The following is a 26,396-nucleotide window of genomic DNA, read 5'->3' on the forward strand; positions in this document are numbered from 1 at the left end:
AGTTGTGGCCATTTGGGGGATCAAACCAGTGGATGGAAGATCTCTGTCTTCTCTATCAAATAAGTACATCTTAAGAAAAAAAAAAAAAAATCAGGCACCGTAACAGGCCAAACACCTGCTTTCCCAGGCCACAAGCAGGGAGCTGGATGGGAAGTGGAGCAGCCAGGACACCAGCCATCATCCATGTGCAATGTTGGCGCTTGCAGGATGAAGATTTAGCTGTTGAGCCATCACACTGGGCCCCCTGATGTTTCTAAACTCACAGGCTGGCACGTCCTTGTCTGAGACACTGCCGTTCCCAGCAAGCCCAGAGCCTGCCGCCCAGCGCTGCCCTCAATGGCCCACCCAAGTGGGTGCAGGAATGCTGCCAGTCAGTCCTCCCTCCCTGCTGTGTGGCTATGGGGGGTGGGTAGGCATGGGGGTGTGGGGTTAAGCTGTTGTCTGTCCACTGGATGTGACTATTACTTTCTGGGCCTTTGCTGACTGGCAGTGCCACCAGAGGCCAGCACATCAGTCCTTAAGTCCTAGTGGATGGTGGACTGACCTTGGACCATATCTGCTGTTCACCTGGCCCATGAGCCCCCCACGTGACATAAGCAAGAGTAATTATGGCCTTTGGAATCCTGTTGATAGGAGTCTATGTTAAATGCTGTATGAACGTGAACTTGGGCCCAGCCTGCTGGTGACATGGATAACGAGTGCTCAGAACAGCATACCCAAGTGAAAATTCACTGGAAGCCAGAGCCATGTGTGCTGGTGTGTGTGGCCCGCCTGCTCTTAGCCGGCTCATTCCTTGGGGTTGCAGCGAGCACCCTGAGGAAGGGGTAATGCCTTCCTGCGACAGGGCAGCCTTGGCACAGTGGGGCAAGTGCTCCCATCTGAATGTGGTGCTTGGTAACAGCCCCCCTGCACAGGCAGCGTGCTCTGTCGCCAGGGACGAGGGAAGCTCACCCAGATGCCGACACGGATGCTGCTGGCCGGAAGAGGAGAGACTCCGCCCCCGCTGGTTGTGCTCACACGACCCTCCTGTCAGCGCTCTGAACACATGAGCCTATGAACACGGTTAGCCTCATGAGAGCCAAGCTGGGCTTCTCCAGCTGCACCAACAGCCCTTTGGCACCTCCCAAAGGCTGGCTCGGCAAGGTGGTTCTGAGAAGGGCTGGCGTGGTACAGCAGGTTGAAGAATCCAGGAATGCTGGATACAATCCTGACAGCTCTGCTTCCACTCCAACTCTGCCAATGCACTCAGGAAGGCAGCAGACCATGGCCAGGTGTTCAGGCCCCTGCCACCCACAGGGGAGACCCAGTGCAAGTTCCTGTCCCAGCCGCAGCCATGTGGGCGTTTGGGGGAATGACCCGGCAGATGGGAGTTCTTGCGTGATGTGTGCTTGGGAGGGTCAGCTCCAAGGATGTGGTTAATTTCAAAGGAAACATTCTGGGATGGGGATTGCATTGTTTACAGACCAGGGCATTCTGTTCACGTAAACTGCAGGCCAGAGAGCAAACCAGAGCTTGCAGCAGCTGTTTTTTCAGTCACTCAGGAGGTCCTCTAATGCACAGGCCAATAGCCGCCTCTTCCTAAGTGGCTGTGATGATGTAAGACCCCAAGGATGGGAGTGGCCTGTAGGTGGAGTGCTAGCCACAGGGCCAGCCCCTCCAGGGGACTGCTGAGCCACTGGAGAACACAAGGGCCTTTCCCCCAGAGGGAAGAGGGCACCACAGCAGTTCACTAGGAAAAGGCAGCAGAAGGCAAATGCTCAATGCTGGGGCAAGGCCCCGTAACAGGGCAGTGTTATCTTGCACCCACACCCATGGACCAGTAGGGGCCTGGGAAGGACAGATGGTGGCTGCTGGCTCTGCCCGTTAGCTGAGTGACAGGGAACAGAGCCTCTCCAAAGAATGGGGAGGGGGTTCTTTCCTGGTGATGACCCTGTGGGCTGACCACACCCAGCGAACACTCTCACCCACTCTAGTTTAGGCTTCCTCCCCGCCACACTCTCCCCCACTCTCTTCTCCAGTCCCCCCAAATTCAGCCCTGGTAGCCTCCTTGTCATGGGTGCTACAGGGAGGTGGGAGCTCAGGAAGGCTTTGGGAGGCTCTCAGGAGACAGCAGCAGGCAGACGCCTGGCTGAGTCCCAGCTCCTCCACTTGTGATCCACCTAGGGAAGCAATGGAAGATGGTCCAAATGCATGCACGTGGGAGACCCCCAGCTCCTGGCTTGGACCAGCCCCAGCGCTTGCAGCTATCGGGAGTGAACCAGCAGATGGAAGAATTCTCCCCACTCCTGCCATCCGTCCCCCTCTCACTGCCTTTCAAATGTTCGATTCTGCTCTTGGTGGGGAGCCACACAGAGGTCCTCAATCGTGTCCAGGACTGTGAGGAGTGACGGCTGCTGGCAGCCACCAAGTCTGGGGCGAGCTGGGCATGGCAGCCCCAACTCACATACCAGCTTTTAATTTAAGGACAGAAACAACCCAGCACTTCACAAGCATTTACTCGGTAACAGACACCAGTCCTGGAAATCTCTCCATTTGATCCTTAAATCAAATGAGGGAGGGCAGGCAGGTGTTATGGAACAGCGAGTGGGCTAAGTCATCACTTAGAAGTTAGAGGGGGGCCCGGCGGCGTGGCCTAGCGGCTAAAGTCCTCGCCTTGAACGCCCTGGGATCCCATATGGGCGCCAGTTCTAATCCCGGAAGCTCCACTTCCCATCCAGCTCCCTGCTTGTGGCCTGGGAAAGCAGGAGAGGACGGCCCAAAGCATTGGGACCCTGCACCCGCGTGGGAGACCTGGAAGAGGTTCCTGGTTCCCAGCATCGGATTCGGCGCAGCACCGGCCATTGCGGTCACTTGGGGAGTGAAACATCGGATGGAAGATCTTCCTCTCTGTCTCTCCTCCTCTCTGTATATCCGGCTTTCCAATAATAATAAAATCTTAAAAAAAAAAAAAAAAAGAAGGGCTGGCTGCTCCCCTGGTGATCCAGCCTCCTGCTGATATAGGAAAAACAGCAGGGTGCTCCCTGTGGGAGGCGGAGAGGGCCACCCAAGGACTTGAGTCCTTGCCACCCCCCACCCTGTGGGAGACACAGATGGAGCCCCTGGCTTAGGTCTGGCCCAGCTCTGGCTGTTGGGGCCATTTGGAGAGTACCAGCAGATGAAAACCTTTCTGCCACATTGTCTTTCAAATAAACAATCTTAAGAACACAAAGTCTAGGCTGGCTCCAAATCCATGTCCCTCACCCTTTAGACACTGCTGCTCAAGGCCACAGAGGGGAGTGACAACAAATGACCCTTGCAACAGGGTCTGGCGTGAGGGTGCCATCAGCGTGCGCAGAAGTGTCCTGTGGGAGCACACAGCCCCAGGCCTCCCACCATCACAACCCCAGAGAGCCTCTCCTGCTGCTCAAGGCCAGCCCCGGAGGCTGCCCACTGCCCACCTTCCTCATTCCTTACTGGGGCAGGGCTGGGTGGGGCCGGAGAAGGGCAGTGAGTCAGGGCTAATGGCCCAGGACAAAGGTCGGGTGGGGCGCCCCAACACCCCCATCCCGGTATTCCTGGGCGGGGCAGGTCCCGCTGCTTCTGCGCCTGCCGCTCAGACCTCGCCAGACCTCCTGGCACCACCGCAGAAGCAGGTGCGCTCCTGGGGAGTGTGGAGGGGAGCAGGAGCAGAAGGGGCGAGGGGTCCCCTGCATCACCCAACCTAACTTCTCTCCACAGCCATGGACCCCAAGAAGCATGGTCATCCCAAGCCTCCGGGGGCGCCTCACCATCCAAAGGTAAGTCACCCCAATTGGCATGTCTCCAAGGGGTGCAGAGGGTCACCTTGGCCCCCTAGGGCTCTGGCATACATCAAGCTGCCTGCCCATCAGTGGGGGGCAGTTAAGGGGCTCTTTGCCTCAATGTCGCATTCCACACAGCAAGGCCATGGCAGCTCCTCGGACTCCAGCAGCAGCTCCAGCGACTCGGACTCGGATGGCAAGGTAAGGAACTGCTCCCCGACGTCCCAGGCATCAAGGTCAGAGTCCCAACCGCGGGGTGGTGGGGTTTGGGTCCCACGTCCACTTCCTGCCCAGTACCATCTCCCACCCACTGTCCTCATCCCCGTAGCATCACGCTGCTGGCTCCAAGCCCAAGCCACACGATGGCACCCCGGGCAAGATCAAGAAACCCAAGGTGAAGAAAAACAAGGATAAGAGCAAGAAGCCCTCCCACTGATGAGGCACAGCCCGGTTCATTAAAAACCTCTCCCTGCTTTCCGCTTCCGCCTGTGCGCCCCTCCGTGTCCGGCCCGGGCCCGCCCCCTGCCGGGTGTCCTGGGCCCTGCGCCCTCCGCGCCGCAGCCAAGGAGATGAGTCCTTTGCCCATTGGGTTTATTGTTGGGGAGCAGCGGCCGCGCTCCGGACGCGCAGCCTGTGCAGCGGGACATCTCTCAGCACCTTGGAAGGGGAGTGGGGAGGCTCCAGGCGGGGGCGGCCCCGGGGCCGGGGCGGAGATGACAGTGGCGGCCGCACGCGTGCACAGGCACTGGCGGCAGCAGCAGCAGCTGCGGCAGCGGACGAGGTTTCGCTCAGCACCCTCACCGCACCAGGTGGAAGGTGAGCCAGTACATGAGCAGAGGCTGTGCTGCCGCCACGGCCATGGTCAGGTACATGCGCAGCTGGTTCCGCGCCCCGCGCACGGGCACCCCTTCAGCCGCTGCCTCGGCCAGGATCTTCAGCCGCAGCGTCCGGATCTGGGTAGGGAGGAGGGAGCTGGGTCAAGGCTCTGGGTGGGGGGGCAAAGCACGTGAGGACCGGCAGTTAAAAGGTGATGTTGGTGGAAGAGATTGTTTGAAACCCATGCATAGTTTTTCCGTTAATAGTCATCTTCTGTGCGCTTTTTGGAGGACCTCACAGAGGCATGGATTTTAAATTTGGCTTTTTATTCTTTTTTATGAGCCTTTGGGAGCATCTGGTGCTATGCAGGCAACGCCAGACAAGTCCCTGTCCTTCCGCAGCCTCAAGCATCTACTGCTGGACTTGGAGGGGGCTTGGCTCCCCAAAGTCCACCCCACAGATGATGTGGGCCCACTAGTGCCCTGGGAGCCTCACTGTGGCCCCCCACCTGAGGGAGGGGGCGACTCTAACTGGGGTTAAGGCTGGCCAGGGCACAATCTTTCAAGACAAGCCCAAAGTACTAGATTTAATGAATTTTACAACTTTAAAATGGGACACCAAAATTAAAGCTTATGGGTATGTTTGCTGTACAAATGCAGAAACGGTTTAAAGCAAGCAAGCGATCTGCCCGAGGTTTTGGTGATGCTGGGGGCTGGCCCAGGCCTGATGAACCCATTACTTAACAAGTACCCCGTCTCCAGCTGCAGAGACTCAAAATCCCTTGGGCGGGGGGGTTGGCAGGAAGGCCCTCCAAGTGAGGAGAGTGGAGTGAGGGCAGAACCCAGTTCACAGTCTGCGTGCTGGGCATTCCCATTCCCTGGGCCTGGCTGGACACCTCTTTCAGGAGGCCCTCCTGAGCACCTAGGCTGGGGTCGCCATCCTAAGCCCCTAAATTCAGTTAGATGGCTCTGGTCTAAAGTCCCGGTGGATGTCCTCTGCTCGGATACCTCCAGGGGCCCCCTGCCTGTGGGGGTATGGGCTCATGCCCTCAGCCTCCCCCAACTCGAGCCCTGGCTTACCATGAACACAAAGATGGACACACAGCACCAGCCCAGCACCAGGTAGTAGCCAATCTTCCCAAAGAGCAGGCCCATGATAACGCCGCCAATCATGCTGAGGAGAGGGGGAGACCGGGCTGAGAGGAGGCCCAGGGAGAGCTGGGGCTGGCCACGGGCAGGGGATGGGCACTCACCCGACATATTTGTAGCCCAGGAAGGCCACCAGGTCGATGGTGGTGAGGTCAGTGTTGACAGTGAGCAGGTACAGACTGAGCAGGATGGCCAGCACCTCCAGGGCCAGCCAGGCCAGCGCCGAGCTAGCCTGCAGCCCCAGGAGGTCCGGGGAGAACCTGAGGGGCACCCACAGGCCGTCATTCATTCACCTGCCTGGGCAGCTGCCATGGCGCTGGCAGACCTAAGCCCAAACCCTGGGCAGGGCTGGGGGGCCCCGGGGAAGCACAGGGGCTGTGCCTGGCCTGGTTAGGAGGGGGCGCCAGAGTGTGCTTCTGGGAGGGGGGCAGGGGTGCTAGAACAGGCCATCAGTGGACAGTGGGGTTTGGGGAGAGAATGGGGTACATGGCCAGGCCAGCATCTCAGACAAGCCAGTAGAGGGGTGCGCGCATCTACTTAGGGGACAGTGAGGAAGAGGAGGCAGGGCTCTGTGTTGAGCCAGTGGGAGAAAGGTGAGGCTGCTGTCCCAGCCCCTGTGACCCCTGTGCTGCCTTCCTCTCCCCCCCTTACCTGTCCTGGGTGCCCAGGGCCAGGCCAGCCACCAGGATGTAGGTGATGAAAGCCATTGCTGTAGGGCAGACAGACACACACACAAGCTGGAGGCGCCACCCTGGGCTCCAGGTACCCAGTTTCTCTGCCCCCCAACTTGCCCCTCTGCCCAGGAAGGAGGATGTGGGAGGTGGTCAGGAGTGGAGACCTGGAATGTAGAGGTCTGGAGCGTTGACGTCGAAGCGAGGGGCCACGGGCGTGTCCTGCTGGTACTGCACCTCCCAGTCCTGTGGGCAGAGTGGGGGGCAGCAGCCAGGACCCCCAGTGGGGCTCCTCCCCCCACCTGCGGGCCTAGGCTCTGACCCCCTCAGCGCGAGCGGTGCTGACCTGGTGCAGGTAGGGGAAGACGAGCAGGCCCAGCTTCTTGCCCACGTACACGGTGTCCACGGCAAAGTAATACTTGAGCTTGGTGATGGGGATGAAGCGGTCGATCTGGGGAGGGAGCGCTCAGGCCTGAGGGAGACGCCGGGGAGGGGGGCTGGGGGCTGGGGCGTCTCCTCCCGGGCACGCCAGCACCACCCCTCCCTGCCCCTACCCCGGCCCACTCACATTCTTGTCCACCAGCTCCTTGCCCTGAGCGGCCAGGCTGCTTCCATAGGCCATGGCCATGTTTGACATGGGGTCAGTCAGAAAGGCAGCCTGCGGGGAGGCGGCCGCTGCTGGGTAGCCCAGGCTGCCGGGGGCCCGCTGGGGCCCATAGCCCCGACTCTGGGCTGAGCTCGTGTCATCAAAGAGCTGGTGGGGGTCGGTCATGCCGGGCTGGGACACAGGGATCCTCCGTTTTGAGGCTGCAGGGAGAGGACAGGGAAGGCTCAGGCATCCTGCAGAGGCTTCACCTCTCACACCTGCCACATCATGGAGTGCGGCTTTCGATGGGCTGTGCTGGGCTCCGCTGTCCTCCATCCGTCATCTCCATCCACGCGTCCCTGCACTTCCCTCCCTCCCTCAATCATCATCCATGCCCAATCACCCCCACTCGTCACCTGTTCATCGTTCATATCTGCCTGCCCCTCTGCCATCATCCATCCAGTTACGATGGCAGCTGCTCTATGTATATGGTCCTTTATGCGTATGGAGCCTCTCGCAAACAAGGCCTCTATCCCAGTCTCCTTCTCCACTCCCTCTGGCTCATTATCTCCCTCTTGGCCTCGTGCTGGGCACCGCCTACTACACACACAGCTGGCTTCTGCCAGAGAGCAGATGGGGAAGGGGACAGGGGAAGCAGGAGTCAGCAGACCAGGCCAAGGTGGGAGGTCTTGGGGGAGGGAGGACCCAGATACGCCGGAAATGAGCTCAGTGGGGGGGGGCATGAATGAAGGAGGTGACCACACAATGTCCCCAAACATATAGCCATGTTAGTGACCAGGTGGGTGGGGCTGCCGTCTGCACCAGGGACTGGCTTCTAACCAGTGAGCAACATGGCCACAGCAGACACAGGCAACTTCAGAAATCTTGTGGAAATGCACAATTACAAATTATATCCAGAACGGCCAGTATGTTGGCTCAACTAGCTAATCCTCAACTTCCAAGCACTGGGATCCCATATGGGCACTAATTCACATCCCGGGTTGCCCCACTTCCCATCAATGCTCCCTGCTTGTGGCCTGGGAAAGCAGTCGAGGATAGCCCAAAGCGTTGGAACCCTGCACCCATGTGGAAGACCTGGAAGAAGCTCCTGGCTCCTTGCTTTGGTCTCACCTGGGGAGTGAACCAACAGATGGAAGATCTTTCTCTCCAGGTCTCCTCCTTTCTGTAAATCTGCCTGCCTTTCCAATAAAAACAATTTTTTTTTTAAAGATTTATTTATTAGGCCTGGCGCAGTAGCATAGGGGCTAAAGTCCTCACCTTGAAATGCTGGGATCCCATATAGACGCCAGTTCTAATCCCGGCAGCTCCACTTCCCATCCAGCTCCCTGCTTGTGGCCTGGGAAAGCAGTCGAGGACGGCCCAAAGCCTTGGGACCCTGCACCCACGTGGGAGACCTGGAGGAGGTTCCCGGCTCATGGCTTTGGATCAGCACAGCTCCGGCCGTTGTGGTCTCTTAATACTTATTTATTTTTATTGCAAAGTCAGATATATGGAGAGGAGGAGAGACAGAGAGGAAGATCTTCCGTCCGACGATTCACTCCCCAAGCAGCCGCAATAGCTGGAGTTGAGCCAATCCGAAGCCAGAAGCCAGGAGCTTCTGAGTCTCCCACGTGAGTGGAGGGTCCTGAAGGCTTTGGGCTGTCCTCAGCTGCTTTCCAAGGGCCACAAGCAAGCAACTGGATGGGAAGTGGGACTGCTGGGATTCAAACCAGCATCCATCCATATGGGATCCCAATGCATTCAAGGCGACGATTTTAGCTGCTAGGCTATCAAGCTGGGTCCCAAAATAAATCTTTTCTGTTTTTTTTTAATATCATTTTATGACACAGTTTCATATGCCCTGGGATTCCCCGAGCCCCTTCCAAAGCCCTCCCCCCATATTGAATCCTTCCATATTGTTACAGTAGTACAGTTCATATCCAGTCATGATTCCTTCATTGCGGGTATGGACCATACGGAGAGTCCAGCATCTTATTGTCCAGATAAATTCAACAGTTTCATTGGGATACCCTCCTTGGTCTGAAAGTAGAGCTGGCAGAATATCATCTCCTCCAATGAGATGTCACTACACTACTTCAACAACAGGAAGAAACATCAAAATTTAAAAAAAAAGAAGATTCCACCCATGGCCTTGTGGTGCAGCAGGCCAAGCCGCTGCCTTAAGACACCAGCCTCCCATGTCAGAGTGCTAGTTGGCATCCTGGCTGCTCCACTCCCACCCAGCTCCCTGACACAATGCCTGGGAAAGCAATGGAAGATGCTCCAAGTACCTGACCCCTGGGTTTGACCTGCCCACTCCTGCCTGTTGTGGCCATTCGGGGAATACATCAGTGGCTAGAAAAGTCTCCCTCTCTAAAAATTAGGTCTAGGAGTGGGCACTTGGCACAGTAGTCACACACTGCCTGGGATGCCTGCATCCTATGTGGGAGTGCTTGGTTCAAGTCTTAGTGCCATCTCAAGTCCAGCTTCTTCCTGGTTTGCATCCTGGAGGCAGCAGGTGGCGGTTCAGACACTTGCTCCCTGCCGTCCGTGCGAGACCCAGCCTTCCACCTGGCCCGGCCTCCCACCTGGCCTGGCCTCCGCAGCTGCCAGCAGTGGGGTGAATCAGCACGTGGATGATCTGTCTGCCTTTCAAATAAATGAGATCAAATGAATAACTCAAAGAGCTGTTCTCACCTAGAACTTTACATTTTTAAGTTTATTTTGATTTAGAAAAAGGAAATCAATTTTCTTCATTTATTTGAAATGCAGAGTTACAGAGAAAGAGAGAGGTCTTGTCATTTGCTCATTGACTCCTCAAAAGGCTACAACACCCAGGCCCAGAGCAGGCGAAGCCACCCAAGCCTGCAGCTCTAGCCGGTTCTCCCACATCAGCGGCAGTGCATTAACTGGGAGCTGGATCAGAAGTGCAGCAGCAGGGGGTGAAATGACACTCCCTCAGGGCAGGCTGGCATTGCAGGTGGAGGTTTAACTCACTGTACCACAGCAACGACCCCCGAAGCTCTCTTGAGCTTACTGAGATGTTCCCAGGGTCCGAGCACGACTGCAGTCACAAGGAATCTGAACCCTGGTTGGGGTTTGGATGTGCCTGTTTTCTCCCCCGTTCAAGCCAGCTGGGTTAGGCTGCTGCTTGTGGCGCTGACATCCCATCTCAGAACACCAGTTCGAGTCCTGGCTGCCCACACTACCCACTCTGAGCTGGCACCCGGCCCTCCTGCTCAGGCACCTGCCACTGCACACAGCCCCAGCTCTTCTATTAGTCTCAGAAGAAGCGGTAGCACCATGTCTCTTTCCCTTTCCCACTTCAAGTCTGTGATGTCTTTGGAAGGCAAAATGAGAAAGAGAGAAAGCCTCATTGGCAGTTTCACTCCCCACATGGATATAATAGCCAGGACTGGGCACAGGCAGAAGCTGGGAGCCAGGAGCTTCATTAGGGTCTCCCAGGCGGGTCAGAAGGGCCCAGAAGTTAGGGCCGTTATCTGCTGCCTTCACAGGTGTCCCAGCAGGAATGGGGATCAAAAGTGGAGAAGCTGGGACTGTTATATGGTGGGGTGGCATCTGAGGAGCAGCTCCAGGACTGTGCCACAATACCCACCCTGTCCCTCCCAGCCAGCAGGTCCCCCTTCTTGAAACCTCAGTGTGGGGCACTTCCATTCCTGTCACCCCCTTCTTAAGAGGTATTTAGGGTTCTGCCACTCTGCACTATCAAGGCCCAGGTCGTTGTCACTTGGGGAGTGAATCATCAAATGGAAGATCTTCCTCTCTGTCTCTCCTCTATGTATACCTGACTTTCCAATAAAATAAATAAATCTTTATTAAAAAAAAAAAAAGAGGAAGAAAAAGAAGGGCAGAGCTACAGAGAGAGGTTGAGTCACAGAGATCTTCTGTGCACTGGCTCACTCCCAGCTGGCTGAGGCAGGCTAGCGCCAGGAGCCAGGAGCGTCTTTTGGGTCTCCCTCGTGGGCAGCAGGGGCCTGAATACTAGGGCCATCTGCCTCTGCCTTCCCTAGGTCATTATGGAGCTGAACAAAAACCCACACCCATATGGGATGCCACTGTTGTAGGTAGTTGCTTTACCTGCTATGCCAGAACTCCACCTCCAAAGTTATCTAAAAAGGGCCCGGCAAGGTAGTCTAGCAGCTAAAGTCCTCACCTTGCACACGCTGGTTCTAATCCCGGCGGCCCCACTTCTCATCCAGCTCCCTGCTTGTGTCCTGGGAAAGCAGTGGAGGACGGCCCAAAGCCTTGGGACCCTGCCCCCGCATGGGAGACCCGGAAAAAAGTTCCTGGCTCGTGGCTTTGGATCGGCGCAGCTCTGACCGTTGTGGTCACTTGGGGAGTGAATCATCAGATGGAAGATCTTCCTCTCTGTCTCTCCTCCTCTCTGTATATCTGACTTTCCAATAAAAATAAATAAATCTCTAAAGTTTTCTAAAAAAAAAAAAACAAACCCTTGGCTTTACCCAGCCGTCAGTCTCCCATAGGTCCCTTTCAACTAATTGCTTGCGCTCTGCTCCTTGAAGTGTGTAGCCTAATTTTCCACCCTTGTCCTCCTTTTCCGCCTGGCGCCCACAGCCATCTCACCCACACCTGGCACTGTGGCTATCTCTGGCCAACACCGCTCCCCCAGGCCCTGTCATTGCCCAGCACCTGTCAGAATCACAGCTGCTGTGCTGGTGTGTCAGGCCTTCCTCCCTTCCTAACAGTACACAGCGCAGGGGGAGGCCCGATGACAAGTGCAGGTGGCGGGCTGGAGGAAAGCCCTTTCTCTGCACTGTCACACTCAGCACCCTCGTCCCCTCCAGGCTGCCCATGGTAACCCACGCTGCTTGATCCCTTTCTGGGCACACACTGCAACTTCTAAGCCAAGGCTCACTGGTCTGCTTGCTTCCTCGGCCTGGGGCTGGACCGCCTACGCCTCTCCCATTTGCCATCACCCAGCTCATCGTGAGCTGCACTGTCTTCCCCCAATATTGCTGGACTCTCCCTGGACGCCCATGGCACCTGCATCCGCCCCCATGGATGCCCTGCCCGAGCTGGTCTCACCACCAGCTCCAGCAGCCGGCTTCTGCAGGCAGGCAGCTCCCGGAGGTGCACAGCTCGGGCCCCAGCCCGGGCCAGCACAGGCACCTCACACAGGGGCGAAGGGAGGGCCAGCAGGCCAGTCCCTCTGCAAGCGGCCCTCATCACCCCCCCCGATGGTCTCTGTCCTCACCCCGCCCCAGCACAAACTGCGCCGACCAGGGCGTCGCCGGTCACTCCCAGCAACAGCCTCCAGCAGGAGACCCGCTGCGTCGTCCAGGCTCCAGTCTTTACCCGGCCCTGCCCCGCTCACGGAGGGCCACGAGGGGTCCGCATAGCAGGACGACCAGCCGGGAAAGACGGGCCCGTCGCGCCTCAATGAATGGAAGCCGCGTCTCTCCGCGCACAAACGCACACGCCCCGCGTCTCCCGCTCAGGCACTTCCTCCAGAACCGCTCCCCGGACGCCCCCTGCGCGGACCTGGCATCCCGGCGCCGTGCACACCTCGCGGCTCGTGACCTCCGGCCGGCACTGACCTCGCCAACCGCCGCCGCCCCGCCACACCCGCCGAGCGCCCTCAGCCGGCCACGTACGCCACTTACGCAGCCGGGGCGTCCCCGCCGCCAAGCCTGCCGGGTGCATACTTCCCCGCCGAACGCAACGCGCCCACCGGGCTCCCGTAGCCACGCCCCTCCTCGGACGCTCAGCCAATAGGCCTCACGAAGGCGTGGAAGCCACGCCCTCCCACGGTGGCTCAGGGCGAGTGGGAGGTGGCTTACATAAAGAGGCGGGGTCTAGGGTCTGGTGACGTCAGGGGAGCGGTAGGGGGCGGGGCCGGCCCTGGGCGTCGGCGCTGTCGCCGAGGCTGTGTCGCGAAGGGGGCTCTGGGAAATGGAGTTTTCTTCAGGCCGGCGCGGGCTTCGGGTGGCCAGAGGATCGGGGGCCGGCGGGCCGAGGGTCGGGGGCAGGGCCGGCGCTGTGTGGGGCTGCCACGCGGATACGGTTGTGTGATATTGAAGTGGACACCGAGAGTGAGGTGAGAAGAACCGGGGCTGTTTCCTCGAAGATGCACTCAGTTTCTGAGAAATTCTTTAAAATGAGTTTCCTCGGAGCAGCCACGCCGGCTGCTGCTGCAGGTGCGGCCGCAGGCGGCTCTGCTCTCTGCCCTGTCCACACATCTCGGACAGATAAGGGTGGAAGTGACTTGTGCCTGGAGATAGCACTGCGGAAGGATGTCAGCCGCCCGGGACCCTGTCATTGCGGCTTCCCCTTTCTATTAATTTTTAGTAGGTAACAGGTTAGATACAGTTCTAAGAACACAGTGGCATTCCCCGCCTTCCTCCCTCCCCCCACTGGCTCGCAGCCTTCCTGTCTGGGCACTTACTGGGAGAGCTGTCCCTTCCTCTTTCCCTTGTGGTTTCTCATCTGCCCCACAAGCCCCTGGCCATACACTCCTCACCTCCGGTCCTCCCACTTCCTTCAGGAGTCATCGGTTTTGTGACTTTTTAAAGATTATTTATGTGAAAGGCAAAGTTATAGAGAAGGGGAGAAACAATGAGACAGAGAAGGAGAGAGATGAGCTGCTTACGCCCCCAAATGCCCACAACTACCAGGGAGCCTGGAGCTTCATTCAGGTCTCCTCAGGGGTGCAGGGACCCAGACTCTTGGGCCTTCTTCCATCTCCCACTGGTTTCCCAGGCTTATCAACAGGGAGCTGGGTCAGACGTGGAACAGCTTACAGGTTAGACAGAGAGATGCCCACATGAAATACCAAGGTCGCAGGCCACAGCTTAACCTGCTTTGCTACAATGCTGTCCCTAACTTTTTTTTTTAAGATTTATGTATTTTATTGGAAAGGCAGATATACAGAGAGGAGGAGAGACAGAGAGGAAGATCTTCCATCCATTGATTCACCCCCCAAGTGGCCACAATGGCCAGTGCTGTGCTGAACCGAAGCCAGGAGCCAGGAACTTCTTTCCGGGTCTCCCATGCGGGGGCAGGGTCCCAAGGATTTGGGCTGTCCTCAACTGCTTTCCCAGGTCACAAGCAGGGAGCTGGATGGGAAGTGGAGCTGCCGGAATCAGAACCAGTGCCCATATGGGATCTCGGCGCATTCAAGGTGAGGACCATAACCATTATGCCATCATGCCGGGCTCCTGTCCCTAACTTTACAAAAAAAATGTTAGTAAGTTTAGCTGGTAAAACTGCCATCTGTGATGCTTGGCAACTGCTGTGGGCACCAATTAGAGTCCCAGCTGTGCCACCTGCTATCCAGCTGAGGCCTGGAAAAGGCAGCAGGCAGGAGATGGCCCAGGTGCTCTGCCCCTGCTGCTCACATGGGAGGACTGCAAGGAGCTCCTGGCTGTGGTGTGGCCCGGCCATGGCTAATGTAGCTGTCTAGGAAGTGGATCAGCAGATGGAAGATCTCTCTGTCTCTCTCTGTGATTCTGACTTTCAATTAAATAAATACGTTTCTTTGACATGAATAAAGGAAGTAAGCTGACTTTGTGCCGGCCTCGTGTCCACCGCATGATGCTGTCACCTCCTAGTGTCTTCAAGGAAGTCGTGCCAGGATCCCCTCAACTGAGATTGCTCAAGGCTCTGATACAGAACATGCATAAAACCACACCAGCCCCCATAAACCTTCACTCGCCTCTGGGTGATACGTCATGCCTACAACAATGTCAAAGCTATGGGAGTGCGTTGCACTGCTGCATGGTTTAAGGGGTCAAAATCTCTACGTGTTCAGTTCAAATGCAAGTTCGTTGCCAATTATGTTTTTGATCTGTAGTTGGTTCAGTCCTTGATGTGGAAAAAAATATATAAATAGGCAACAGGACCCTGCTTTTAAAAAAAAAAAAAAAAGTAACAAAACTCCCTTTCAGGTCTAGCATTATGGCATAGCAAGCTAAGCCTCTATCTGCGGTATTGGAATCCCCTATGGCTGAGTCCTGAATGATTCACTTCTGATCCAGCTCCCATCTTACAGCCTGGGAAAGCAGCAGTGGATGGCCCAAGTACTTGGACTCCTGCACCCATGTAGGAGACACAGAAGAAGTTCCTGGCTTCTGATTTCAGACTGTCTCAGCTCTAACCATTGTAACCATTTGGAGAGTAAACCAATAGGTCAAAGATCTCTCTCTCTCTCTCTCTCTGTAACCTGCCTTTCCAACGTAAATTAATAAATCCTAAAAAATAAAACAAAGGAGAATCAAGATGGCGGAATAGGGTAAGGACATATTTAAAAAGACGGAGAAATATTAGCCAGTGTGAACCAGAGAGGGCACGTTCCAGGAAATAGGAGAGGACAGAACAAAAGCAGAGGGGTATCCAGAGACTGACTGACACAGGAAAGCAGCGGACACAACGGTGTGGTGTTGCAGTAACTGATACCCCAGTGGTATTCAGCAAGTGGCAATCTGAACTCCACCAGCAACGAGGTGGGAAGGGACATTTGCCAGGAGCCCTGGAGGTGATTTGACCGAGAGCAGAGACAGAGCAGCAGATCTCAGATGGGCAGTGTGGGAACAGGGTGGATTTCACAGCCCAGTCCACCTCCTAGCACCTAATCAGGTACCATTTTGTTTAAGGAGGCAGGGGCTGTGGGGCAGGACTGTGCTTGCATGGAGCTGGGAGTGAACTCAGTTCTGGCTCAGTGAACTGCAACAATGTGGCATCCTACAGGTTCCACCCAAGACAGGTTCTGATAGCCCTCAGACCTGAAGGCCAGCAGATCAAGAACTCTAGTAGTGGCACATCAGACGCCATTTCTCACAGTGTGACAAAGAATTTAAGACTGCAAGGGACAACAGTGAGCTCCGCATATGCTGAGCTTGGTGAGAACTCGCCGAGCTCATTGTATTGCACTTCTCCCACAGGAAAATAATACAGACTATGGCATTGTGCAAGTCAAAATAGGTCCGTGTGGCCCTCAGGCCTGACGGCCAATAGGTTCCGGCAAGATCACCACCAACAACAACCTAGCTATATAGGACACCTGGTATCTTCCTAATCCTGGGACCTACTCCAACCGGAAGTGGAAGAAAGGTTGTACAGACAACGGTGCAGCCTCAGCATGGTGTCACAGGAGGTGGAGACTGGTGAGCCAGGAGCTGGGGCTACAGAGACCATGGTGGAAAACTAACATAAGAACCCAGACCTAGAACTTGCTGGAGAGAGTGGCACAAGTGATTGCAAACAAAGAGCCATGTGCCAACTGCAGTAAGTAAAATCGAGCTGTAGATCTGTGGTGACACAGCTTAGAAACCTGCCTCAAGGAGAAGAATCTGCTAACCAGAAGTACAATGACCAAGAGCAAAAGAAGAGACAGAGGCACAATGAATGTTACTGAAGACGCCCCTGCAAAGGAGCAAAACCCTTTGCCAAACTCAGAGTTAACTGAGGAAAACACCGAGAAAATTGGGGATACAGAATTCAAAACATTTACTATAAACTTCTTATCAGGGCCCGGCATGGTGACCTAGTGGCTAAAGTCCTCGCCTTGAACGTGCCGGGATCTCATATGGGTGCCAGTTCTAATCCTGGTGGCCCCACTTCCCATCCAGCTCCCTGTTTGTGGCCTGGGAAAGTCAAAGACGACCCAAAGCCTTGGGAGCCTGTACCTGCGTGGGAGACCTGGAGGAAATTTCTGGCTCTGGCTTCGGATTGGTGCAGCACTGGGCGTTGTGGTCACTTGGGGAGTGAATCAGCAGACAGAAGATCTTCCTCTCTGCCTCTCCTTCTCTCTGTATATCTGACTTAGCAATTAAAAAAAAAAAAGGTGTAATGCCTCAATTGGATAATCCTCTGCCTTCAAGTGCCTGAATCCCATGTGTGCCAGTTCATGTCCTGGCTGCTCCACTTCCCAACCAGCTCCCTGCTTGTGGGTGGGAAAGCAACAGAGGTTGGCCCGAAGCTTTAGTCTCCCATGTGGGAGACCTGGAAGAAGCTCCTGGCTCCTGGCTTCAGCTCAGCTCTGACTGTGGCAGCCATTTGGAGAGTGAACCAGGGTCCGGCACAGTAGCCTAGTGGCTAAAGTCCTCTGCTTGTGTGTGTTGGGATTCCGTATGGATGCTGATTTGTGTCCTGATTGCTCCGCTTTTCTTATAGCTCCCTTCCTGTGACCTGGAAAAGCAGTGGAGGATGGTCTAGGACTTTGGAACCCTGTACCCATGTGGGAGATCTGGAAGAAGAAGCTCCTAGCTCCTGCCTTCAGATTGGCTCAGCTCTATCCATTGCAACTACTTGGGGAGTGAACCAGTGGATGGAAGATCTTTTTTCTGTTTCTCCTCTCTCTGTAAGTCTGACTTTCCAATAAAAATGACCCTGCATCCACATGGTAGACAGAAAGGAAGTTCCTGGTTTTGGATTGGCTCAGCTCTGGCCTTTACAGCCATTTGAGAAGTGAATCAGTGGATGGAAGATCTTTCTCTTGGTCACTCCATCTCCCCGTAATGCACCTTTCAAATAAAAATAAATCTTGGGCCAGGTGCGCTAGCCTAGCAACTTAAGTCCTCACCTTGCATGTACCAGGATCCCATATGGGCACTGGTTCTAATCTTGGCAGCTCCATTTCCCATCCAGCTCCCTGCCTGTGGCCTGGGAAAGCAATCAAGGATGGCCCAAAGCCTTGGGACCCTGCACCCATGTGAGAGACCCAAAAGAGGCTCCTGAATTCAGATTGGCTCAACTCCGGCTGTTGTGACCACTTGGGGAATGAATCAATGGATGGAAGACCTTCCTCTCTGTCTTTCTTCCTTCCTGTATATCTGACTTTGCAATAAAAATAAACATTTCTTTAAAGATAGATAGATAGATAAAGTCTTAGTTGGCCCTGTGCTGTAGCCTAGCAGCTAAGGTCCTGGCCTTCTATACACTGGGATCTCATATGGGCGCCAGTTGTTGTCCCAGTAGCGCCACTTCCCATCCAGCTCCCTGCTTGGGGCCTGTGAAAGCAGTGGAAGATGGCCCAAAACCTTGGAATCCTGCACCCGCGTGGGATACCCAGAGGGAATACCTGGCTTCAGATCGGCTCAGCTCTAGCCGTTGTGGCCACTTGGAAAGTAAATCACTGGACGGAAGATCTTCCTCTCTGTCTCTCCTCCTCTCTGTATATCTGATTGTCCAATAAAAATAAATAAATCAAAAATAAATAAATGAGTAGAATCTTACAAAACAGTAACAAAAAATAAAATAAAATGGAGTGATAAGGTAAGAGGGAGACCTTCAGTTTGCCACCTCATTTTCTGAATACCTGCCACAGCCAGGGCTAGGCGAGGGCAGGCCAAAAGCAGAGGCAGAAACGTCCTCCCAGTCTCCCCCAAGGCTAGCAGGGACCGAAGCACTCGGGTCCTCATCTGTGGCCTCCCAAGGCACTGAAACAGGAGAGAGCCAGTTCTCCGACGGGGGAGGCAGGTGTTCTTGGTAGCAGCCCATCTGGGCCGCAGTCCCTGCTCCTGTGCGCCACGTCAAAGCCCACAGTTTCTCACCTGCTTCCTGAAGACTGATTAGAAGGTTTAAGGACTCAGCGCCTGTGCATGTGGCCACAGCCCTGGTAGATGGTGAGCACGTGGTCACTGTGGCTCCCTCCTGGTGGCCTTGTGTCACCTGGTGGATTATCAGTCCCAAGTCACTCCCAGAACTCCACAGCTGGTTGGTTTTTTTTTTTTTTTCAAAGATTTGTATTTCTGCTTCTAGAGATATAGAGTCAGAGGAAAAGACAGAGAGAGGTCTTCCGTTCACTGGTTCACCCCCAACCCTAATGACCACAAGGTCATGACCAGGCCAGATAGAAGCCAGAAGCAGTAACTGTTGCCGGATCTGCCACCTTGGGTGCAGAGACCCAAGCGCTTGGGTCAGCTCTGATGCTTTCCTGGGTGTATGAGCAGGGAGCTGGATCAGAAGTGGAGCAGCTGGGACTCGAACCCGCATCCACAGGGGATGCTGGTACTGCATTGCTGCCTTCTTCGCCACAGTGTTATTAAATGGAAGAAGCCAGGGACCCAAGCCCCTCTCTCCTACCAGTCAGGTGTGCCTGGGATGCCAGAGGTGCCTTCCTTCACAGAGCAGTGTGGAAGGACACGGATAGAAAAATTCCCTCTTAGGGGCTGGTATGGTGGCTCAACAAGCTCATCTACCCGCAGACATTGGCATCCCATATGGGAGCAGGTTCATGTTCTGGCTACTCCACTTCCCATCCAGTTACCTGTTCATGGACTGGGAAAGCAGCAGAGGATGGCCCAAGCCTTTGGGACCCTGCTTCCACGTGGGAAACCTAGAAGAAACTCTTGGCTCCTGGCTTCAGATCAGCTCAGCTCAGCCATTGTGGCCATTTGGGGAGCGAACTAGCAGATAGATCTTTGTCTTTTCTTCTTTTCGGAAATTTGCTCTCTCTCTCTCTCCTGGGTGTGCCTCTGCTGACAAGCGGGCCTCTTCTCCTGGACCCGGAGTCCTGCTGTGTCCCCAGTATGGTAACTAGCCAAGCAGCCTCCCTCCCGCCCCTGAGCACCGGACGCTGTGTGTCCCCGAAGGGTGAAAGCAGCCCCTCTCGCCCTGGGCGCAGGAACGCTGGCTCTGAGTCTCCAGCCACCTCCTACCAACAGGACACTACCTTAGCAGCCGCCCCAGCTGTCCGAGCGGTGGGCATCACCCTGCTTCTCCAGCTGCTGGTCTCCGGGTGCGGGCAGTGCCAGGCTCCACCCTCCCTGCCCGCGATGAACACCTGGCGGTTGGGCGTGCCTCAGTTTCCCAGTCGCAGGGCGGTCCTCCACCCCCGCTCCTCCCCCTTTTCCTCTTCCTCTTCGGGGCTTCAGAGACCTCGCCGCGAGCACTCCCGGAACTGAAAGCGGGGGCCGGGCCGTCGGGGGCGCGGGCCACGTCAGCCGGGCGGCGGGCCGGCGGGTCGGTGCGGGAGCCGGGCTCAGCCGGCGCCATGCGGCGGGGCGCGCTGCTGGCCGGCGCCCTGGCCGCCTACGCCGTGTACCTAGTGCTTGGCGCGCTGCTGGTGGCACGGCTGGAGGGGCCGCAAGAAGCGCGGCTCCGCGCCGAGCTGGGGACACTGCGGGAGCAGCTGCTGCGCCGCAGCCCCTGTGTGGCGGCGCCCGCCCTGGACGCTTTCGTGGAGCGAGTGCTGGCGGCCGGCCGGCTGGGGCGCACGGTGTTCTCCAACGCTTCGGGGGTCAACGCCTCGGACCCCTCCTGGGACTTTGCCTCGGCCCTCTTCTTCGCCAGCACGCTGGTCACCACTGTGGGTACGTGAGCCGTCCCCTGCCGCCAGGCCAGCGACCATCGGGGCCTTAGGGACTGCTCTTGACACACCCTGATACCATTACCTTCTGGGCTGTCATCCCCTTTCAGATCCTCTGGGGAGGGTGGAGCCCGCAGGACTGGGCCCCTGGGCAGGGAAAGCCCCTGGTCCCCTTGGGACTGGAATAGGGCAAGGTGCATCTGGCAAGGACCTAGGGCCCTCTTTTGTGCCTAGGACTGTCCCCAGAGACCCGTCACCTGTGATCCTCTGACCCCTGGTGCTGGACCTCAGCCGCCTGGGGACTTAGGCACTTGTGTCCCGGCCACACCAATCATCCGCTCTACCATGTCCGCTGGCCTGCTGATATCTGTCCCTCGAGGCCACCACTTGGGAACCCCACCCAACCTCCAGCTGGCCTTGGGGGTCCCCCCACCAAGACCCAGCATCTCCAGCCTTCTCAGCTGCTGTCACTGTAGACCTTGTTTGGAGAGGAACCCCCTCCCAGCACGACCTGGGAGAACCCCATCTGAGACCTCCCCCTCATCTCTGACCTGAGCTGCCCCTAACAGGTAGCCCTGCCCAAGATCCCATCTTCCCTGGATGTCCCTGTACTGGGGAGACCTGGAGCGGGTAGTTCTTGTCAGCAGACAGTCCCCCTCCTCTGGGCTTGGGTGGGAGTCCCGGTTCTCCAGCCTAACGGTGTGTGTGTGAAGGGGACCCCCATGGCCCAAGCTAGAGCACACTCCTTCCCATCTGCCCGGAGCTGCCAGCCAGGCCTGGTACCCCCAGTCCCTAAACAATCCCCTCTCCAGGTAAAACGTGTCCTAAATCAAAGACACCCCCTGGGACTTTGTTGAAACCAGACCCCCTGGCTGGGACTCTCTGGATCCTGCTACCCGCCTCTGGCAGAGCTCCAACGCCTGGGACCGCCTGGCAGGGACCCCGAGTGAGCTGTCCATGTGGTCCTTGAGAGCATTTCATCCCCCAGCACATGTGTACGTGACACACACACACACACACACATACACACACACACTCTCCTCTCCCAATCCCATTTGTGGTCCAGAAGCTACCCCCTCACATGCCTGTCCCTCTTTCCTGTGAACTTAAGACCCCCTGGCCCCAAATCAGGCGTTGGAACACTGGTCCTTTAAGATCCTGACTGCTGGGACCCCCATGTCTGAACCCCAGGGCCCAGCTGGTGCCTGTCCAACCCTGTCCAAGTCCCTGGGGCTCTCCTGCCTGCAGTCCCTCATCCGGCCACAAATGATCTCTTGGTCTTCTTGCTCAGGATTTGGAACTGGGCGGAGACTGGGCCAGGGCCAGTCCTGACCTCTGTAAGTCCCCTGGTGGTGGGGCGCGCTGCAGTGGGGAGCCCCACTGTGTAGGCTGGCTGCCGTGGTCACTGGCAGCCCTGTCTGGTAATTAGCCGGCCTCCCCTTGAGCTTGTGCTTCCCCACACTGCCTGGGCCTGCTAGACCTGCTTTTGGACTTCTAAAGAGGCTTCTGGGCCGCTCTGGGCCGCAAGCCCCGCCCCCTCCCCCTCCACCCTCTGCTCTCCTCCTACTGTCCTGTCCTAGCTTCTGAGGAGTCACCACTGGCACAGCAGGTGAGAGAAAGCTGGCACCAGGCAGGCCCTGGTTGCTCAGTGTCCTTGCTCGGCCACTGTTGGTCTCTTGCCCTCCACCTCCTCCTCCGTCATGTGTGAAATGGGTGTGATCTCACTGCCTCCTGCACAGCATTGTTCATAGTAGCCGGAAGGAGGATGGAGCGCTTGCTGGCTTTAGTTCGTTTCCCCAACAGAAAGACTTGGGAGGTAGGTCCCACGATTGGCTCTTAACTTTTTTCTTAATATTTATTTGGAAGACGAAGTTACAGAAAGGGAGATAGATCTTCCGTTCATGGCCGCAGCAGCCAAGGCTGGACCGGGCCGGGCCAGGAACTGGAGGTCTGTCAGATTACCCATGTGGATGGCAGGGGTCCGGGCACTGGGACCACCTCTTGCTGCTTTGCCCACTTGTGTCAGCAGGGAACTGGGCGGAAGCAGAGTTGCTGGGAACTCAAGCCACGGCTTGTATGGGATGCTGGGCTCACCCATGGCAGCTTACCCCTTCCCCAAAAGACACGCCCTGGCCCTATTGTTTAATCAGTGGAAACCGAGGCCCAGAAAAGTTACACAGCTTATCCAAGATCACACAGCCAAGGAAGCATAGAGGGGAGTTTTTTAAAGATTTATTTATCTTCACCACAAAGTCAGATATACAGAGAGGAGAGACAGAGAGGAAGATCTTTCATCCGATGATTCACTCTCCAAGTGACCCCAACAGCCGGTGCTGCGCTGATCCGAAGCCGGGAACCTGGAACCTCTTCCGGGTCTCCCACGCGGGTGCAGGGTCCCAAGGCTTTGGGCCATCCTCGACTGCTTTCCCAGGCCACAAGCAGGGAGCTGGATGGGAAGTAGAGCTGCCGGGATTCCTGGCACATGGGATCCCGGAGTGTTCAAGGCAAGTACTTAAGCCGCTAGGCCATGCCGCCGGGCCCTAGAGGGGATATTTAAGTGAAAGCCATGAGGCCCCACAGCCCATGGCCTCAGCTAGTAAGGCTAATGTGTATGTTGTCAGAGAAGAATTATCCTGATGTCTGTTAAAAGTGGAAAGTTATTGTCATGGAGGAGAGGGGCAAACGTCAGACTTGACTATGACCACAGCAAAGGCAGCCAGGAGGCCAGCGGTGGACAAGCACAGGAGGAGATTCCAGGGCAGCAAGCCAAGGACTCAGATATCGAGGGGAGTCCTAGGATTGTTACTGGAAATAAAACTAAGGGGCACCGCCAAACTGTTGGAATGACTTCAGAATTGCTACTAGACACAGTGTCCTTGTCTGGAGGCCCACGTCTTCCTACTGCCCCGTCCCAAGAGTTATGCATTTGCCTGAAGGACAGTTACAGAGAGGGGAGGGATCTTCCTTCTACTGATTCACTCCCCAAATGGCTGCAACGGCTGGGGTTGGTTGGGGCTGGGCCAAGCCAAGCCAAAGGCAGGAGCCAGGATCTCCATTTGGGTCTCCTACGTGGGTGTCAGCATCATCAAATATTTAGGCCATCCACCACTGCTGCTTTCCCAGGTGCATTAGCAGGTAGCTGGATCGGAAGTGGAGCAGAGAGGACTTGAAATCAGAGCCTACTTGGGATGACGGCCTGGCAGGCGGTGCCTTAATGCGCTGTACGTCAGCGTCGGCCAAAAGCCCTGCATGAGTGAGGACTGGAATCCTGGGGTGCCGCGCCTCCAAGTCCAGCAAGATGGAAGGCTTTCTTGCTCATGGTCAAAGTTTTTAGAGACTTGGGACGGTGCTGTGTGGCTCTCCCTTGGCAAACCGCACACCTTTGCTTCCCAAGGTCGTTTAGGGCTCCAGGCTGGCCACTCCACGCCAGCACGAGAGGTGGGGGGGGCAGGGAGGAGTCCTTCCTGGAAGTCAGTCACCCGATGCTTTTGTGTCACTCCATGTGACAGAGAATAGTCGCAGCCACACTGAGCTCCCGGGAGGAAGCACTGTCCTTCCGCCTGGTGTCCCTGGGCTATTGCACCTATGTTTTCATGAATGAATTGTCATTTAATTGTTTAAAGATGTGTTTATTCTTATTGGAAAGGCAGACTTTACAGAGAGAGAAGGAGAGAGAGAAAGAGATCTTTCATTCGTTGGTTCACTCCCTAAATGGCTGTAATCGCCAGAGCTGAGCAGATCCAAAATCAGGAGTCAGGAGCCTCTTCTGGGTCTCCCATGTGGGTGCAGGGTCCCAAGGCTTTGGGCTGTCCTCGACTGCTTTCCCAGGCCACAAGCAGGGAGTTGAATGGGAAGTGGAGCAGCTAGGACAGAAACTGGCTCCCATATGGGATGCTGGTGCTTGGAAACGGAGGATTAGCCAGTTGAGCTTTTCTATCTTTCTTTCTTCCTTTCCTTTTCCTCCCTTTCTTCCTTCCTTCCTTCCTTCCTTCCTTCCTTCCTTCCTTCCATCAAAGATACAGGGAGAGAGACTGAGACAGATTTTTCCACCTGCTCATTCACTTCCTAAATGCTCGCAGCACCAGGGCTGAACCAGGCTGAAGCCAGGATCCCAGAGCCCAATCCAGGTCTCCCACTAAATACGTGAACCCTCACCTGCTGCCTCCCAGGGTGCAGGTTAGCTGGAATCAACAGGCACAGCTGGCCCCGCGAGCTCTGCTAGCAGATGTGGGGTCTAAATGTTGGAATGCCAACCTCCAGTAGGATCTTTCTGCGTGTGTCTTAAATTTCTTCATTGTGGTAAGGTAAAAATTTCCACGGTAACCGTTTGTCAAGCACACACCGCAGTGCCACAGGTTGGTCATGCTGCACGACTGTCCCCATCAGCCCTCCCAGGACCCCTCATCTTCCCCCCACTGAGCATGGCTCCCCCGCCCCCACACCCTCACTCCTGGCCACTGCTGTTCCCCCTCTTGGATTTTGCTCAAACAGCTACCTGGAATCTAACCAATCCCTTCCTTTGTTGACTGGCTTTTTTTCTCCCCAACATTGCTCTGTTTTATGCTTGGGACAGAATTCCCTTCCTTAGGGGGGCTTGAGACTGAAGCATGCTGCCCTGTGGGGGGGGACCTTGCGCCTGAGTGACCTGAGCCACGGGAGCGCTCTGAGCAGGGGAGGGACGAGGCCTGCCTCGGATGTTCCCGCTGTGGTTTCCGGGTCAGAGGATGGGGTGGTGGAAACGCAGGCGGGAAAAACAACAACAACAACAAATAAAACAAATAAAAAAAATAAAACGAAAAGAAACGCAGGTGGGTTCTGGAGCTGTGTGACGGTGGAGCCAGCAGGTGTCGCTATTGACGTGGGACGCGATGCGAAGACGCTAGAATCCGGGACTCAGCCGAGGTGACCGGGCCTGGAAAGTGAATGGGGACGGCTGGTCAGAGCCCCAGTTCGGGTTTGGGATGAGCCTAGGTTTCCATTCAGGGCACAAGGGTTTCCAGTGACCCTTTCCCCCACCTCTCTCTTCTTCCAGGCTACGGGTACACGACGCCACTGACCGACGCGGGCAAAGCCTTCTCCATCGCCTTCGCGCTGCTGGGCGTTCCCACCACCATGCTGCTGCTGACCGCCTCGGCCCAGCGCCTGTCCCTGCTGCTCACTCACAAGCCCGTGTCTTGGCTGAGGACGCGCTGGGGCTGGGAGCCCCGGCGGGCGGCCCGCTGGCACTTGGTGGCCCTGCTGGGAGTCATCCTGACCGTCTGTTTTCTGCTGCCCGCGGCCATCTTCGCCTACCTGGAGGAAGCCTGGAGCTTCCTGGACGCTTTCTACTTCTGCTTCATCTCCCTGTCCACCATCGGCCTGGGGGACTACGTGCCGGGGGAGGCCCCGGGCCAGCCCTACCGGGCCCTCTACAAGGTGCTGGTCACAGGTGAGCTGGGGTGGGGGGAGAGCAGGCTACAGTTCCGTCACAGGGGGCAGGGCAGGGGAGTTGAAGGAGACCAGGCCCACTCCGGGGTGGGATAAGGTGGGCTGGCAGGTGGGAGCCCTGAGCGCACTGCCGCACCCTCTCCCCAGTCTACCTCTTCCTGGGCCTGGTCTTCATGGTGCTGGTACTGCAAACCTTCCGCCGCGTGTCCGACCTGCATGGCCTCACCGAGCTCATCCTGCTGCCTGCCCCGAACCCCGCCACCCTCAGTGAGGACCACGATGATCAGGTGGACATCCTGAACCACGCGCCAGAGCCACACCAGCAACTCTCTGCCGGCACCCACGTCGACTATGCCTCCATCCCCAGGTAGCCCTGGGAGGGCAGGCACTAGGACGGAGGCTGGCTGGCTGGGCCTGACACCGGGGCCACCAGGGAGAGTTCATCCGGCCCATGGCACACAGATGCATGCCAGCCCTGGCCACAGCTGGCTGTCCTTGCTCGCCAGCTCAAGGGGTGGGCGCTCTGTCTTGGGGCAGCAACTTGACCTTGTTCTGCTCCCTACTCGTTTCCCTCACATTCCGTGCCCCTGCCTCCACTCGTACTGTCTTCCTGCCTTGGTTTTCCATTCTCATGGGTTCCGTCCGCCTCACCTGCGAGCCACAGCTGCCGGTTCTGTGTCC

The 26,396-nt window shown here is 56.5% G+C and overlaps 3 protein-coding genes across 6 annotated transcripts; 2 read left to right on the plus strand and 1 right to left on the minus strand.

Annotated features, from left to right (window-relative positions):
* Positions 1 to 3,373: 3,373 nt before the first annotated feature.
* Positions 3,374 to 4,252, plus strand: C16H19orf33 (chromosome 16 C19orf33 homolog). The gene is made up of 4 exons (XM_012929812.2): positions 3,374 to 3,632; positions 3,718 to 3,776; positions 3,918 to 3,980; positions 4,108 to 4,252. Exons 2-4 carry the CDS (start codon positions 3,720 to 3,722, stop codon positions 4,213 to 4,215), a joined length of 228 nt encoding a protein of 75 aa, XP_012785266.1. The 5' UTR covers positions 3,374 to 3,632; positions 3,718 to 3,719; the 3' UTR covers positions 4,216 to 4,252.
* Positions 4,253 to 4,481: 229 nt separating this feature from the next.
* Positions 4,482 to 12,802, minus strand: YIF1B (Yip1 interacting factor homolog B, membrane trafficking protein). Of its 4 annotated transcripts, none has more exons than XM_004595074.2 (8): positions 12,646 to 12,802; positions 6,983 to 7,221; positions 6,761 to 6,865; positions 6,582 to 6,660; positions 6,395 to 6,452; positions 5,848 to 6,003; positions 5,675 to 5,768; positions 4,482 to 4,732 (listed from the first exon to the last, which is right to left on the minus strand). In XM_004595074.2, exons 1-8 carry the CDS (start codon positions 12,683 to 12,685, stop codon positions 4,577 to 4,579), a joined length of 927 nt encoding a protein of 308 aa, XP_004595131.1. In that variant the 5' UTR covers positions 12,686 to 12,802; the 3' UTR covers positions 4,482 to 4,576. The 4 variants fall into 4 exon arrangements, with proteins under 4 accessions (XP_004595131.1, XP_004595130.1, XP_058530723.1 ...); XM_004595073.4 differs by having other exon boundaries at positions 12,637 to 12,783; XM_058674740.1 differs by having other exon boundaries at positions 12,524 to 12,663.
* A 7,078-nt stretch (positions 12,803 to 19,880) lies between these two features.
* Positions 19,881 to 26,121, plus strand: KCNK6 (potassium two pore domain channel subfamily K member 6). Its single transcript, XM_004595075.2, has 3 exons — positions 19,881 to 20,292; positions 25,321 to 25,716; positions 25,863 to 26,121. The coding sequence occupies exons 1-3, from the start codon at positions 19,974 to 19,976 to the stop codon at positions 26,084 to 26,086; spliced, it is 939 nt and encodes a 312-aa protein (XP_004595132.2). The 5' UTR covers positions 19,881 to 19,973; the 3' UTR covers positions 26,087 to 26,121.
* The last annotated feature ends 275 nt before the right edge of the window (positions 26,122 to 26,396 follow it).

This window comes from Ochotona princeps, chromosome 16 (genome assembly GCF_030435755.1).
Source record: "Ochotona princeps isolate mOchPri1 chromosome 16, mOchPri1.hap1, whole genome shotgun sequence".
Classification (NCBI taxonomy): Eukaryota; Metazoa; Chordata; class Mammalia; order Lagomorpha; family Ochotonidae; genus Ochotona; species Ochotona princeps.

Coding starts and splice junctions, on each gene's coding strand:
- C16H19orf33 (XM_012929812.2), top strand. CDS start 3,720: ATGGACCCCAAGAAGCATGGTCATCCCAAGCCTCCGGGGGCGCCTCAC. Junction 3,777..3,917: donor GGGCGCCTCACCATCCAAAG/GTAAGTCACCCC, acceptor CATTCCACACAG/CAAGGCCATGGCAGCTCCTC. Junction 3,981..4,107: donor ACTCGGACTCGGATGGCAAG/GTAAGGAACTGC, acceptor TCATCCCCGTAG/CATCACGCTGCTGGCTCCAA.
- YIF1B (XM_004595073.4), bottom strand. CDS start 12,685: ATGCACCCGGCAGGCTTGGCGGCGGGGACGCCCCGGCTGCGTAAGTGG. Junction 6,661..6,760: donor TCTTCCCCTACCTGCACCAG/GTCAGCACCGCT, acceptor CTCTGCCCACAG/GACTGGGAGGTGCAGTACCA. Junction 6,004..6,394: donor GCCCTGGGCACCCAGGACAG/GTAAGGGGGGGA, acceptor GGTGCCCCTCAG/GTTCTCCCCGGACCTCCTGG.
- KCNK6 (XM_004595075.2), top strand. CDS start 19,974: ATGCGGCGGGGCGCGCTGCTGGCCGGCGCCCTGGCCGCCTACGCCGTG. Junction 20,293..25,320: donor CACGCTGGTCACCACTGTGG/GTACGTGAGCCG, acceptor CTCTTCTTCCAG/GCTACGGGTACACGACGCCA. Junction 25,717..25,862: donor CTACAAGGTGCTGGTCACAG/GTGAGCTGGGGT, acceptor CCCTCTCCCCAG/TCTACCTCTTCCTGGGCCTG.